General features: G+C 35.7%; 1 protein-coding gene across 3 annotated transcripts in view; it reads right to left on the bottom strand.

The window, feature by feature from the left end:
* The window catches only part of STXBP5L (syntaxin binding protein 5L), a 184,546-nt gene that overhangs the window by 90,098 nt on the left and 79,087 nt on the right, over positions 1–15,361 (bottom strand). For all 3 annotated transcript variants that reach the window (XM_059493339.1, XM_059493340.1, XM_059493341.1), the window contains exon 5: positions 4,364–4,498. In XM_059493339.1, the coding sequence (XP_059349322.1) occupies positions 4,364–4,498 (135 nt within the window). The remainder of the gene's footprint in view (positions 1–4,363; positions 4,499–15,361) is intronic.

Below are 15,361 nucleotides of genomic sequence, written 5' to 3'. Positions count from 1 at the left end.
AGGGCTAAGAAAGGAGATACCAAGTTATGGCTCTATCATAGTTCAGTTCCAGTCTGCCCAATTCTTTGACCTCTCAAATCCCATAAATTTTGGCAAGTTTCATTCATTAGATAGTGGGGTGTTAAAACAGTGGAATCTTACTGGGGGCTTATAATGCATATTTTTCATTTTTGGAGTTCAGAGGAGACATATAAAGATCTTCTTTTCCTTTCCAACACTAGATGACTTTCCCAAATGTATGATCATGCTGTGAAAATTGATCAAATTGTAGTTGGAGTAAATGGAGACATGCTGGGCTCATTGACTATTTTTCTCTTCCAAAGCTGTTTCCAAACATTTGGAAGGAAAAGAGATAAACTGTTTGCTTATTAGAGAGTAGAAAACCAAACAGTATCATGAGCCTCAAACCCCTCTGGCAAAGGACTATCTCTGCTATATGACAGAGAAATGACAAGTGAAAAAGTTTTGATTTATTCATTCTTAGCTGAGAAGATTGCTTTATTGTGGCCTGAAGTATTGATGATGCATGAGATGATAGAAATGGCTGAGACAAGAATTGCTATCCATATGCTTGTGGTTTTTCTTAGCTCTGTTCAAGGACAGGTCCACTGAGACACAGACAGTGCAGATAATTTAAGAAGGAAATTTTTCCTGTAACTTCCAGAATTGGTTACGACTCAGTTCTGAAAACAATCTAAAAAAGAAAAGAATGAAAAAATAAAAGAAAAAAAATCTCTTTCCTTTGCATTATTATCTGTTCAGGCCTTAATTTCTAACTAACACTAGGTTCTGTTTAAACTCACTGAATGTTCTCTCCTAAGAGAAGCCAATAGTCACTTATGATGAAATATATATTGCAATCATCTTTTTCACATGTATCTCCACTAGATGCTTCTGAATATGGCATAAAACCACTATCACTCAAAAAAATAGTGCTCCAGAGATCTTTCAGATACAAAAGTAGACAAGAAAATCACAAAAAAGCCCTCTGCACCAAATGTCAACTTTGTAAGTAAGAGTAGCTGTGCAGGACAAGATGATCAGATTTCTTGCATCATATGCAAAGTCTAAAAATGTTGCATCTAAACCAATTTCCCCTTCAAGTCTTCAAACTACCAAGCCTTTTCACCTCAGTCTTTCACTGCAACAGAATCATTGTTACAAAAAAAAATTCTTGCAGGCATTTGATAGGCCTCACTGACAAACTATTTGGTTGTTTCTGAGGATGAGGGTTACATGGAGGCTTCATTAGAAGTACATACAAATTAGTGAAAAGTAAGAGGGGGCAATTAAAAGGAAGAGAAGTTATGTTGGTAGACCTTCAGTTTTAGAAACTGGATGAGAATTGCATGAAGAGGGATGAACTCCTTAAGGCTTGTTAGAGCAGATGATACACAAGCTTGACACGCTTAAAATTTTAATTATAAACCCTCAATCTAAGCTGAGGACTTGAATACAGCAGCAGAGCAATGGCTTTTACTGGTCTTTCCTTGCCAATAAGCTTGAAAGACATATGATTGCACCAAAGGTAATCCCTTTCCTTCCAAGCTTTATAGAGAATTGTAACATCTTCAAGCTAACCTCAGACTCTGAAATGCTATCATTGTCTCAGAATTTAACATAATGTTCTGAGCATCATTGCCCTTTACATTGTTCTTGGTAAGGTTGAAGATTTTCCTGAATTTCACATACATATATTTTTCTATTTTCTTTTGTCTTTGAAAGCACCTAACATCAACAGACCCTGTGAACTCATACAACCCAGGACAACCTGATTTTACTGTAAGCAGGAAGTTGGTCTTGGAAATTCTAGAGAAGCCTTACAACATGAATTATTTTATTATTCTATAATACTAAAATGTGAAAAATATGCAAAAATTATATGAAAATAATGTGGAGATTAAAAATATAATCGAATCAGAACATACCCATGGCCCAAAATAAAAGTGTTCTTTCAAACATTTTTCTCAGTACTATTCTAAAGGAAAGTCTACAGTCATAAGTTCATCCCCATGAAGTACATTTAAAGGCAATAACATTTCCTCTAAAAGCTAATCTACATTCCATTTTACGTGCAGGAAAGCAACAGTTCTGGAAGAGACATCAGAATTTATTACCAGAGAGCATTCAAATTACTTTACTGAGTCACCCAATTTCAACTTCAGAGGGACTGTAGCATTTATAAAAGTGGCTGCTGTGGCAAACATCACAATTATTCCCACCAGCCTCCTCCTCTAATACAGAGAAACTAATCTGGAGACACATGGGATCCCCTGTCCACCTGCAAAAGATTGACAAAGACAACTTCCTCCACTCCATATCAAGGAGTACATGGTAAGATTGGATGGAAAGGATGGAGCTTTAGAGAAGCACATGGCTTACATGGATCAATTTATCCTTGTAAGACTGGCAGAACTAGAAGCAGTAATGAATGAATACTTCATTCAATACCTCTGTGCTCACCTTTCAACAAAACAGTACATGGCAAACTTGCTGTTTAGAAGAACCACCCAATTTGGTAACCATGCAGCACCTCCAAGTACTTGAGGCGACAAAGTCTATGTTTATTATGTTGTCATTACCTTTTACAACTTATGGAAAGAGAAAATTTTGAAATTCTAGATATTTCCCTGCATAGAAAATACAAAGAAGATAGTTAGGAGGGGTTGCTTGCTTTCTTGAAGGTTCTAGAGAGGGAGCATATTGCACAGCATCTAGCCTATGTCAAAAAATCAGTTGTGAAGCTTGTAAGAAAGCAACCCTTATTTTCCACATAGAAAGGGGGGCATCATTCTACTCTACTTTCATGAAAAATGTTTGTTGTGGCCACTAAAATAATTTTAAAACATTTATCCAGAAGAATTTTAAAATAATTAGAAAGGGAAACTTGGTGGAAGGCTTCCAGTCCATAAAAAAACTTTTGGATCTCTTTCCCTATAGAATTGAAACATCATCATTTCTGGAGGAAAGAAAATTACAAGTGCACACAAAATGAAAACATGTTGTTCCCAAAAACTTAAAGACATTATTTACTCAATGCAGTAAATGTAGGCATTCTAAAATAGAGGACTTTAAAAGCCCTCCAATATGTCAATGTCACCAAAACAAAGTGAGAAACAGAAAAAAATAGGATACTTTCCACCTGAATAACTCATCAAAATTATCATACTCTGGTGGAAACCATGTTTTCCAGCAGTACTTTTTTTGCAGCCAAAACTACTAACCAGAGCCAAGCAGTCCCACGGGGGCAGAACAAGCAAACATTCCAAAACTGAGATCTGGATGAAAGATTTACCAGCAGACTGAATCCTGATTACTATGTGAATCCTTGGTTTTATGCCCTTTGAAGGTAAACCTAGATTTTTACAACTGTGCCTATGAAGTTTGGTAAGGGCAGAGAGGGAGAAAGAAAATGACGCATCAGCTCAACCTGGGGGACAGAGTGATTAATATAATAATAATAATAGAGAGAAAAGAAAGGAAGGAATTTTTGAGAACTGGGGTTACACTGCAGGCCTGTAACCCTGTTCTTACTGACTGTTCTCTTGGTTCACTGAGATCAGTGTATTTCAGTTTACTATCAGAGGTTACAGGTCCCTCACAACACGAAGCAAATGTCTCAGAAACTGCAAGAAGTACTCTGAGCTTTCCCATAAAAGTTCCTCTGGCTGGAACTTCACAGAGGGACCAGCAGAGAAAGAATTTTTCATTTCTGTCAAGGCTTTTACTTGCAGGAAGCATAAATGTATCCCAGATTTTTGTATGTCTCTTTCCATTTCATACCCAAAACACAGGCACCTTGCTTAGCTTGTTAGAGAACTATCATTTAATAGGCACTCATTATATTTCCTATCACTTAATCAGGTTTTGATCTGTTTGAATTAACCTTCAAATTCTCACTGTGTTGAGCAGGAGGCTTGGTCTAGAGACCTCCTACTGTCCCTTCTCATCTAAATGATTTCACAGCTCAATGAAGAAAAGTTCTCTGTAGAATCTTAGGGCAAATATCCTCCATTATTCTCTTCACAGGATGGAGGAGATGGAGATCAAGCTTTCCTCATAAAAATAGCAAAATCTGAATTTTAGTGATTAAAGACTGTATTTCATGGAACTTCATAGTTAAACAGTACACCATTATTTTTTTTTATATGAAATATAATTATGGTCTCCAACATAAATCTGATTCCTAATGTCCTGTTAAAAAACCACTTAATACTGGAAATGCATTCACTGAAATTAAAGGCTTCAAAAGATCCGGACATATTCGAAAAACCAAATAATTCTTAAAAATTAAATTTAAGACAGCTGACAGCTATGAAAGTGACCACATATACAAATGAAAAAAAAATTTATCTGCACTTACAGCTCTATTGCCTTGTTCCACATGATAACATATCCAGAAAGAATGAAGGACTCAATATTTACAATGTGTGTATTTCCTCTCTCTGTTCCAACATAAAGCCATTTACTCTGGAAAGGTAGATGGCAGTAAGTAATCCTGGAAAAGAAAAAAAAACACAAAACAACAAAATAAAAGTGACTGAATACCACATCAACAATATTTTTTAACACTTTTGCAGCTGAAAGAATTATTCTTCCCATTTTATAACTTGAGAAAAACGTGCCCAGAAGGCATTCTGAGGAATGTGCAGGTTTTGGGGGGTCACCTCCAGGAAAATGATAAAAAAGAACATGAAACAAAACAGGGCCATCCTGCCTGCTGATATCAAGGCCAGGACAAAAGAGAAGCATCACCTGAGCATTGAATTAAGTCTATCTATCTCCATGAGTATGTAAATTGCACTTTATAGTATTCAAGACTCTGAAAGAAGGCTTTCTTATATCCTTTCTCAGAATAAGCAGATTATCCAGTCAAACAGACTTTTGTGGACATCAGTGGAATTCATGTTTTGCACAACAGAAGAATAATACCACAATTCACACAAGAAAACATTCATTTATTTGCCATCTGGAAGAGCAGGGCCTTAGATAAGAGCATTTATCAAAACTGAACTACCACAGACACATTGAACCCTACACTCATTACAAGGTGATGAAAAAGTGCTACATTAGCTTGGAAAGATGTCATGACAATTCCTCATGATAATACATAAAAGTTTCCACAGATGACAAATGAGTTCAGGTTACTTTTATATCATATAGATATTACACACACTAAAACAAAACTAAATCTATGAGATGAGAAAACATTTGCTATTAAAATGTAAGTGAATGCATGCTACCTACAGAGACTGAAACTTAATCCAACCTTATGGTACAGACTTGTAAATGTTGACAAAAAACCCAGGTATTTTGCTTGGTATGTCTCATGTTATTATATTTATCACTCAGTTCCACAAACAGACTATTTCTGGCTTTTATATACAAACTTATTTTTTTTTCCTTAGCACCTTCAACCACCACAAAAGTACATGCAGTATTTAAAAACATGCATATTAAAAAATTAATTTTTATAGTATAGCAATTTTTTGAGTTTATTATAAAGGAGTGAGGGGGTGTTGGCAATCTTTCAGTAATTTGGCTCTCTCAGTCAAGTAAAGTCCTCTGCGTAGAGCATTTGCCACTCTTTAAGGAATTGAGCAATAGTTATACAAATTAAATATACTTTATGTCATGATTCCCTGTAAAGTACTCTCAATAAACAAAAAGGTTCCAAACAGATTATACTCAGTATTTGCATAGTTCATAGTTTTCCAAGTATCTAAAACCTGCCAGTACATTTAATGCTAGATTCATTCAAGTGAGGAATATTACTTTTTTTGTACTTATGCATCACACTGGATTGAATACAGTTGAAATATGGAGTCGTCACATTTGTAATTTATGGAGAAAATTATTGTGGAATCATGGAATAAGGCTTACCCTTCACAGAAAAATTGTTTTGTTGATTAAAGTGAGACCTAAATATGAGATAGCCTTTGTTGTACAGGGCTAAATTTTACCATCAGTTGTCTAATTTTGGCAATAATTCCAGAGCTTTCAGTGGAAAGAGCACCAGCATTTTCAAGAGAATTGCTTTGAGAATGGGAGCTATATTTTAGAAGGCATAACTGAAAATGCCTTCAAGCAGCAAGATAATACTGATATTGTGAATACAGTCAGACCAACAAAGATCCAACAGAAACAACTGCAGTAGGTATATGCCACCTACATAATTCTTGATGGAGCTCAAGCTATGAGCTTTATTCCTCTGCTCATAACAGGTGCCAGGAACCATTTGCCCTTTTGGCTTTATGGTTTCAAATGGGACTTTTGTTCACATCTTTCCTGATCCTTTTCCTTTAAACAACTCTCTTTCTTTTGCTTTCTCTTCTGCTGCACCATTTCCTTCACTTCTGGTTAAATTCTTGTTTAGTCCATTTTTTTGGTTGTTGTTGTTTCATTTCTTGCATTTCTGTGCTACCTCTACTCTCCTTTCTTGCACTGCAAAGCATATGGATGCTTTGCTAGGTCCCATAAAAAACTTCTCTGGCTAATAAACCCTCTTAATCCCTTCATGTTGAAGATCACCCAACACTTGTTTGCAGTAGACTGTTAAATTACAGGAAGAGGAGACAATCTTGGCTTGAAAGTGTTGAAAATGTAGCTGTCTAGTCACTAACAAAAGAATCCTAAATTCCAAAGTGAGCCCTACTTGACTTGAATGCTGCTACTCCAAATTCTTGCAGTAGTGTCATCAGACTAAGCAGGTTCAAGTCCACCTAGGAAAAGCAATTTTTCAGTCCTCTGTTAAACCCAAGGACAAGCCACTACAGGGTACTGCAGAAAACTTGATCTCCCATGTGCAAGAATGAATTCAATATTTTTATTATGAATAAAGTTTCAACATCACCTCACACACTGTTTGAGGCTGCCTTGGGCTGCTTTTCATCCTTTTTGAGATTTGCTTCCATGTCATAATTTCTAGGACCCACTGCCACAACAACCAACAGAAAAAGTGGGGGTCTGCATTCCCAGATGTTGCATGTCCTCAGTTTGCCTGCCTTAGGTTTAAAATTTCAAGAACATAATGCTTTAAAAACAAGGTCCTATAGCAAGAGAAAAATCAGACTAATGTAGTAACTACCAAAACGTAGTTAGGCCATAAGTTACTAGACTTAATACCTTGCTGACCTATCTGAAGTCCCAGACACCAGTCACTACTAAGTCTGCATGCACAATATGAAGGATCAAAAGAGATTTAGGTATTGCTAAAGGCTAGAAAGAAACGCACCACAGCCATGCCTGTTTTCTTAAGCCTAACTATTTCCTCTTAAATGATATCATTTTGCTCTGCCAAATGTATAGGACAGCCAGGTAAGAAAGTATCCTGCATGCTCTTTCTTTCACAATGAAAACTACCCTATGAATCTTTATTGTCTACCCAAACTGTTATTAAACATTATGAAATGCATAAATGTCATTATGAAACCTTTTAGAATATGTGAGCTTATAAGAAAATAGCACTCCCTTAAAGACAATCCAGGTATGTAACAAACCTATTAGAGTTTGGGAATTACTAGGCATTTTAATACAATATATTGTTAGGCTTCACCAAACAAACCCATATAATCTTCATATTCTCCTAAAACTCTGCACTTCTCTAAAGTAGCTTTATTTTACATTATGTAAATGAAATTCAAGCTGCTTTATATATTATAGTCTTTTCACTTCTACAGAAAATATTAACTTGACTTGAGGCTTGGAAGCTTTGAAGCAAGACTCAGATTTTTAATGAACATCTTCCATCTCAGTAAGTACTGAAACTGCATAACGATTTCTTCAAGAGAAAACAATGAAGTCTCATACTGTAGTTTTCATTGGGGATGAAAGGTATTCTATTATATGACTCTATTAGTCATATATCCCACAAGCAAATTAAGATGTCTTTTGATGCCATTACAAAAACGAGTCAATAAGCCAGAAAGAAAGAAAGAAAGGCTATTTTTCTTTTTAAGAAGTTAGGGGTTGTACTGAATTATGTCAGTATGAAGTGCTTCTGACAAAGTTTAATCAGATTGTCAATCTGATTCAGATAATATGCAACAAAATTAAATGAAAACTTGAGGATTTTCTCATTGTTGATCACTTTACAGAGAGTCAGCCAGAAATGTGGATGTTGTACATTCTTAGCAGCAAACAACAACATAAATCTTATGGATCATTACAAAGAATAGCGAAAAATTGATGAATTGATACAAAAAAAAGGTGTTTCTACTCAGCCAGAAAAGTCTGAAACATCTTATATTTTTTTCCAAATGACAAATCAGGATATAGAATATTCTGTAGGATATAGTAATTTTTAAAAAAATCAGACGTACTAACTAAAATGCTTAAATTGGAATTTAGTAAGGAAAACTATTTTGCTACGGCCCGAAAAAAACCCCATATTATTTACATAAATTATGTAAGTAAAAAAGAGATATAATGGAATAACAGAAAGAGGCATTGTCAAAACACTGAACTTTATTTTAGAAAGGAATATATTCTGACTAGCAAATCTTGAAAAGGTATGTTTTTCAGAAAATTTCAGCACTGTAAAGTCTAACAACCATGGCCAAAAATTCACTGCATATTAGTAGAATACTAAAATGCTAAAATAATTTAGAATGCTATAGCCTCTAAAGTATTAGTAAAAACTCTCAGATTACTTAAAATAATCTTTATTGTGTTAATTGTATTCCTCTAGGAAAAAGAAAATATAATTTTGAGAGCACTTCATTCTGCCTCTGCTTTGTTATTTTTGTTTTTTCTATTTTTAGCATGAAAAGTTTCCTGGAACACTATTGCTGGTGGTGAGTGGGAAGACCTGCTGAAGGGTGGAAAGTAAATTGCATTTTTGTCAAAATGAGAAACAGTTATTCCAATTTAATTATTTAGTCGTGCATTCATAGACATCAAAAATGCAATTAAATTTACACTATGGCTTTTCCCTTTATACAGATAATCCTAAATATGAACAAGCATAGAGACTCTGTATTCCTTATGCCCAGCACTGACTCTCAGAGTTCTGTTTCTATAAGTTCCTACAGAAAAAACCCATTAGCTTGAGCTCCCTTTCAGAATCCTACCAAAATAATCTACAGAGTCCAGGTTCTCAGGAAACATGGAAATCTCACAAATTTACAGGAAAAGAGGGAGACAAAACATGAAGGAGCATTACCTTGGGAACATGAGTAGCTGACAGGAAGCAAGCCCAGTAGCTGCAGGACACGCCAGTCACAGTCCTGGCCCAGCCTTCTGCTCTCAGGGACTCCTAAGGGACTGCCACTGTCTTACACCCAATTTACAGTGAGTTGCTCCAGCATGGACGAATTCAGCTGCTGAGAAAGTTAATCACCTTCTGAAGAAGGTTATGGCTATCAGAAGTCTACCTTTTCACTGCAGTGATTATGGGTTTTTTCCTGACTCCAGGGATTTTCTGCAGCATCCTCTGGTGCTTTCAATGCTTCCCACTGATTCATGCTATTTCCTTCAGCTGGGCATTCCTAAGAGCTGTTCTCTTGGCACTGCCACCTGATAGACTGGGCAGCATCCCTGGTACTTGCCAATGTTATGTCAGGTCCTCTTTCAAAGCAGCTCTTTGAAAGGATTCTTCTAGAGAGGAAGAATCTCTGTGGCCTGTGTAACCTTCAGTGAATATTCACAACAGAGGAAAATCACTGCATAAGCCCTTGCCTTCCTTCTTGACTTCTGCAGGATTTCTTCACTCCAACAAAAAAACTACAGCTGCTGAGGGGGGTTCCTGACTTTGTATCAGTCCTCTTCTCCCTCCAGCAGCAAGCACAAATTATTTTCACATGATTTATTTTCTTCCCTCACACTCCCTTAATATTTTGGTAATTTTTAACAAAAGTGCTACAAAACAAAGCACACCAGACTCATCTAGTGCCCCCTCCTGCTCCAGGGGTTGAAAATGGACTGAGGTAGCTTCTGGCTACCCACTACTCTCAGAAAGTGTAAGGTTACTTTTCCATCAGTTTAGTAGAGGATATTCAAGTGAGATTATTGCTTTAAGTCACCAAATGGACACAGGAAGATTTGGCGAGATATTCAGGCAAAGTAATTTGTAGCTGACCTGAAGTGCCTAAACAGAAGCACAGGTTAAAGCTACTGACAATGATAGAAAGGAGTAGTTTCCAGCAGATCTAGCAAAGAAAGTAAATGATGAGCTATTTGGCCTCTGGAGGTATTTATTCTTCTTCCTGGTCTATATATAAATTTGGAGCTCATCAGCACTGTAAGACATGTAACAATAAACAATAGCAGCAATTCATGCAGTCTGCCATCCACATGATGCGATGTGTTTTCAGCAGATGGTTGTGCAGTTCCCCAGATAGATGTGAACTGGGTCTGTGCACAGTAATAACAACATTTTCTCTGCTACAGGGGGTGTTGTTATATACCAGGAAGCCCTAGGAAGGTAGAAACCCAAGATGAATTCCATTATTATGAGTTACAATGTTTAACTTCAACTCTCATTTTAACTTACTTGCAGAGTTTGCAAAGTCTGTGGGGCCAGTGTAAGAGCAGAGGAAATACTTTAAATTACTAACTGGCTGACTAAGAGCCAAATGAAATAGAGAGCAGTTCAACATATCTGGAGAGTTCCTTCCTTTCAGGGTCTTGGTGATACTAATCACAATATGAGTATTTCTCCTATTCACACTAGATTCCCAAAATACCATATAAGATAATTTCAAAAATTTCTACCAGTCCTGAACACACAGATCCTAGTGGAAAATGAATGAACCAAACATGCCTTTGAGATTGATACTTGTAGTCAACCTGTTTTTTTAATAATGTGGTTTAGTTTTAATTTAAAATAAGAAAAATCTCTTTCACATATATTTTCTGCTAGCAACAGTCAACCTTTAATTTGAATTAAAATCAGTTGATCTGTTTTATTTTATGTTTTAATTACTTACATAGAAGAAAGTGAAGTAGAGAGAAAAACACCCAGAACACAAACTGCATTGCATCCTGGTGACAGCATAACATGGGATAAACCCCATTGTTATTTAGGAATATCTGGACATAAGAGGAATATTAAGCCAAATTATATTCTCAAAATACTGCATTAACAATTCAGTCTCTGGATTTTTTCCAGAGTGTTATACAGACTGCACAAATATTTGTGGTTTTAAGGCTATAGTGCATCCACTGCAAATAAAGGTGATGACAGGACTGGGTAGATGAAGAGTATCTATCTAATGAGAAAGGTAAGAACTAAAACTTAATTGCATTTTTCCACCAAATTCAGAGCTGAATGTGACTATTCTGTTTATAAATACTCCATGAGTCATCTCTACCAATAAATTTTAACTTAATAATGAAAGTCACAAACTATTTACAATTGAAAACTGTGAAACAAGTCATCATTTAGCTCACATACCACTGTGCCTATTTCCTGACTGAACAACCAATACCTGCAGACAGTAGGATCACCTGAAGACATTACTTGAGCTTACACCTCTTATCTGTAGAGATCAATGTTTTAAAGTAAGACAGTAAAATAAAATGCTTTACATGAGGCAATCTAATACATGTTCCTTAAAAAGAAACATGAATGAAAAATGGAGTCAAGGCAGTGGTAACAGTTACTTTCTAGGCTTCTGCTTCTCAATGTTCCTTTCAAGTTTGGTACCTCAGACTATTCATCTTACCCAATCAGTCCAGAGAGCAGTTTTATTTGTCTTTGTTTTATACTGGTTTAGATACAAGTATTCATCACAGCCACTGCTGCTTGTACAACAGCAAAAATTTAATTTGTGGATTGGAATGTAGGAAATGAACCTCTAAGATTCCTCTCTTCTGTTTAATACTGATTTAATCTGATTTCTTCAAATTAACTACTACTTGAGCTAGAACAAATTACTGTAAGACACCTCTTGATTTAAAGAATTTCAGTGATAGGAGATTCTATACAAATGCTGAGTACAACAAATCAGGATTCCACCTCTAAACTATAATTTCAATACAAATTATCCTAAGCAAAGTATACTTCTAGCTATTTGTGAACATCTTACATATAATTAAGACATCCTCCTCTCCTCTCCCCCACCCCCACTTCAATTTCTGCAAATTCTATGTAGAAGAAATGTTAAGAAAACATTTTCACTTTAGAGTTTCATTTAAGGCCAATAGGCTTAAATAGTGCTGAGATATCTAACACATTTATTTTGACAAAACAAAAAAGCTTATGCAGCTATTTTCCATTCAATTATTTAGATATGTCATCTGGCTGGTGGTCCACTGCTGCTTTCAAAGTGTTTAAGATACAAGTATTTTTCATGGTGTTCCTTCTGAAATATTATACATAAGAAACTTACAAGAATAAGAAACAGGAACACAAGAAGCACAAAAAAACCCCAAAGAAACACCCATAAAGTTTTAAGAAATGCAGCTGGAATACAATTTCTTTCTCAAGATATTTTGGTTTTGTGTCTTTTTTTCATTGGATCTATTGGCACATTCTGAAGCATTCTGTTTTTTAGAAATTGGGACTGATCCTTTAAAGTGCTAAAAATGAAAATACAAAATTCAAGGTAAAGCACTATTAATAGTACATTGTGTTTCTTTTCCCCCTTCTTTTCTGTTAAAAAAATTGAGAATAAAAGTAGGCTGTTCCTACAAAAGCCAGAACTTTCTGTGTAAACATTCTGGACAGGGGAAATAACCCTAAAAGCCTGAACTTAGGCCCATTCTTGACTTGTGCACTTAGTATTTAAAACGACTTTGCAATTACAGCTGTAGTTAATAGATTACAGCATTTAAAAATACTTGTTTTAGGAAATGCTCATGTCAAAGGACATCAGTGTAGCAACTATACGAACATTTGCAATGGGTGTCAACATAAATTATTTACAAGCAGTTAACTTAAAAGAACCTAGAACAAATCAGAAAATGCATGTTCAGAAATACATTAGATGCATTGCATTTGATTAATTAGTAAACCCAGAGATTTCCCTTGAATGAAGAGTTAATCTATGTATTTAGATAAAATCTTATGAGGTCATTATGAACTCTTTACAAGGACAGTCAAAGTCTACAGCATGCCACAGGACCTTTGGTTTTTCCCAGTTTTATTTATTTTCTTTCGTTCCTTTATTTACAACTCCACAAAAGGTCACCCTGGTCTGTCCAACATGCCATAACACATATAGAAAGACAGCTGCACTAAAACTTCCTATGAGATACAGGCACTGAAATTCCCACCCTCAATAACTCCAAGCACTGCAGCAAGTTATGGGCATTATTGGAGTTCAAGAACAACTTAGAAGTCACTCTTGAAATCCTGGTGTGCAATAGGATGTACAGCTTTGGTAGCCTGTGCTACAGATAATTTGTTTCATTTTCAGAATGACAGAAAATTACTTTCCTTCCTCTTGGGCAAATGCACAGCAAAGAGACATGCTCTTTTGTCAACTCCCTTTTATGGTGTTGACTGCAAATTCATTGGAGGTCTTACCTGCAGGAGCAGGATCACTGACAGTGATACTTTCTCCCTGCCTAGATCTTTAGTATTACACAACAGCAATGCCATGGATTAAACAGGTGTAACATGAACACTTGGTCCCAAAAGAAAGAGATAAGGAAATGATATGGAAACACTTCCTTAAATAGAAAAAGAGGCTGGAAAAAACCAGCATACTTTTCATTGACTTTTAATTTGTTTCTGATGCTGACTCAAGGTCATTACACAACAAAAATGAGAATAAAAGTTCCACAAAATCAGTGAGGTGAGCAAATTAATGAAATAGGGTTGAAAAACAGACTCTTGCTCTCATCTTCAGGGGAAAGACAACGTACATGATTTTTCTCTTGTCTACTGGCTTGTGAAATCACTATTTCATATTTGTAATACTTCACTTGTCCTTCATAAATTTCTTTGAAGGTTAAGTAAAAATGAGGCAGTAATACCAAACACAGTGACAGTGATGGGCAATACAGAGCACAGTAAGAGCCACAGTAAGTTACTTAGCAATGAAAGAAAGCCAAATAACAAAGGCTGGAACAGGAGGATGATGTTCTCAAAAGAGAAAGTTTTTGATGTATTTATTTCATTGATTTTGTAGCATCTGCATTAAAAAACCCCAAACACCTAAGGGTAGAGTTTCTCTCATCCCTTCATCCAACATTGAATACATAAATCAAAAATGCAGTTTTTGGTTTCTAATCTCATAGTTACAAAAAGGTAAACTGGGACCTAGCTTAAAGATGAAAGGTTGAAACTTGTCTTTTGTTTAACAGCTTGACTTCACAGAGCTGTTAGAAAAGTAAACCAAAGATACGTTAGTATTTCCCCCTCTGCTAGCTGCAGCATACAGAAATCTGTGTTTATCATCCATTCTTACTAAAATAAGTTTAAACTCAATTTTATATCAATATCAATCAAGTTATTTTGAATGAACGCTAAAGTCAGGATAAGACTGAGATACTGAAATTGACTTCAAAGAAAAAATAATTTTACATGTGTATGCTTTTTCTTTGTATGCATGCTTTTCTCCTTAACAGCTTCCATCAATTAAAATCATGTAGACTTATTGGAGACCAGCTGTTCTCATTTGTTGCGCTTCAGTAGACAGGGACTCTGTGATTAATGGTCCTTGTTTTTCTGCAATCTGCAGTCTCTCTTCTCTTCCTGCTCATGTACTGTTTAATGATATAATCTCAACACTGACATTACTAGCTCTATTTCTGATTTACTGGAATAATGCCCAGAGTTTATTGTGACAGAAGGAAAAGTATCCTAAATCATTGCATTGGGTTCTTGCTCGAAGCTGACATGTGTCTGGGCAGGAAAGAGGTGGTGTGATTTCCAAGAACCAAATTACTTACTGCAACTGAATGGGTGACTGCTCTTCACTGCTCTAAGAAATGACTGGAAATCTAATCTAACAAAGGTCAAAGGAAAGATCTGAACAGAACTCTGAAAGATGTCTCAAAACTCTAATTTGAAAACTTCAAAAGAGAAAACCATGTAATTCCCAGATCTACATTATAACTGTAACAAGAAAATTCCGATTGACAGCGTAGACTGTTTATGCTGCTTGAACTTGCATATATTTTAAAATACTTTTTTTTTATGTTGTCTAATATGATGCATTTTTGTATTACAGTATTGGGCCTCTCATTTGTTATGACTGAAACCATGAAACAGCTGTTCAATGCATAGCTGTGAGCATGTATTTTAAATTTTGCTATCCAAACCTGGCCTCAGAGCAATTTGGCAACATAGCTGCTATGTGAAAACAACAGAACATGTTACCCTGTGTTTTCTCAAAAAAGCATAAATCCACTGACAAAAATGTTTTATTTTTTACAAAGCATTAGAAACAACTAGCACACTGCTCAGTAT

The sequence above is a fragment of the Ammospiza nelsoni genome, chromosome 2 (assembly GCF_027579445.1).
Source record: "Ammospiza nelsoni isolate bAmmNel1 chromosome 2, bAmmNel1.pri, whole genome shotgun sequence".
Classification (NCBI taxonomy): Eukaryota; Metazoa; Chordata; class Aves; order Passeriformes; family Passerellidae; genus Ammospiza; species Ammospiza nelsoni.
This window is presented reverse-complemented; position numbering and strand designations above follow the sequence as displayed.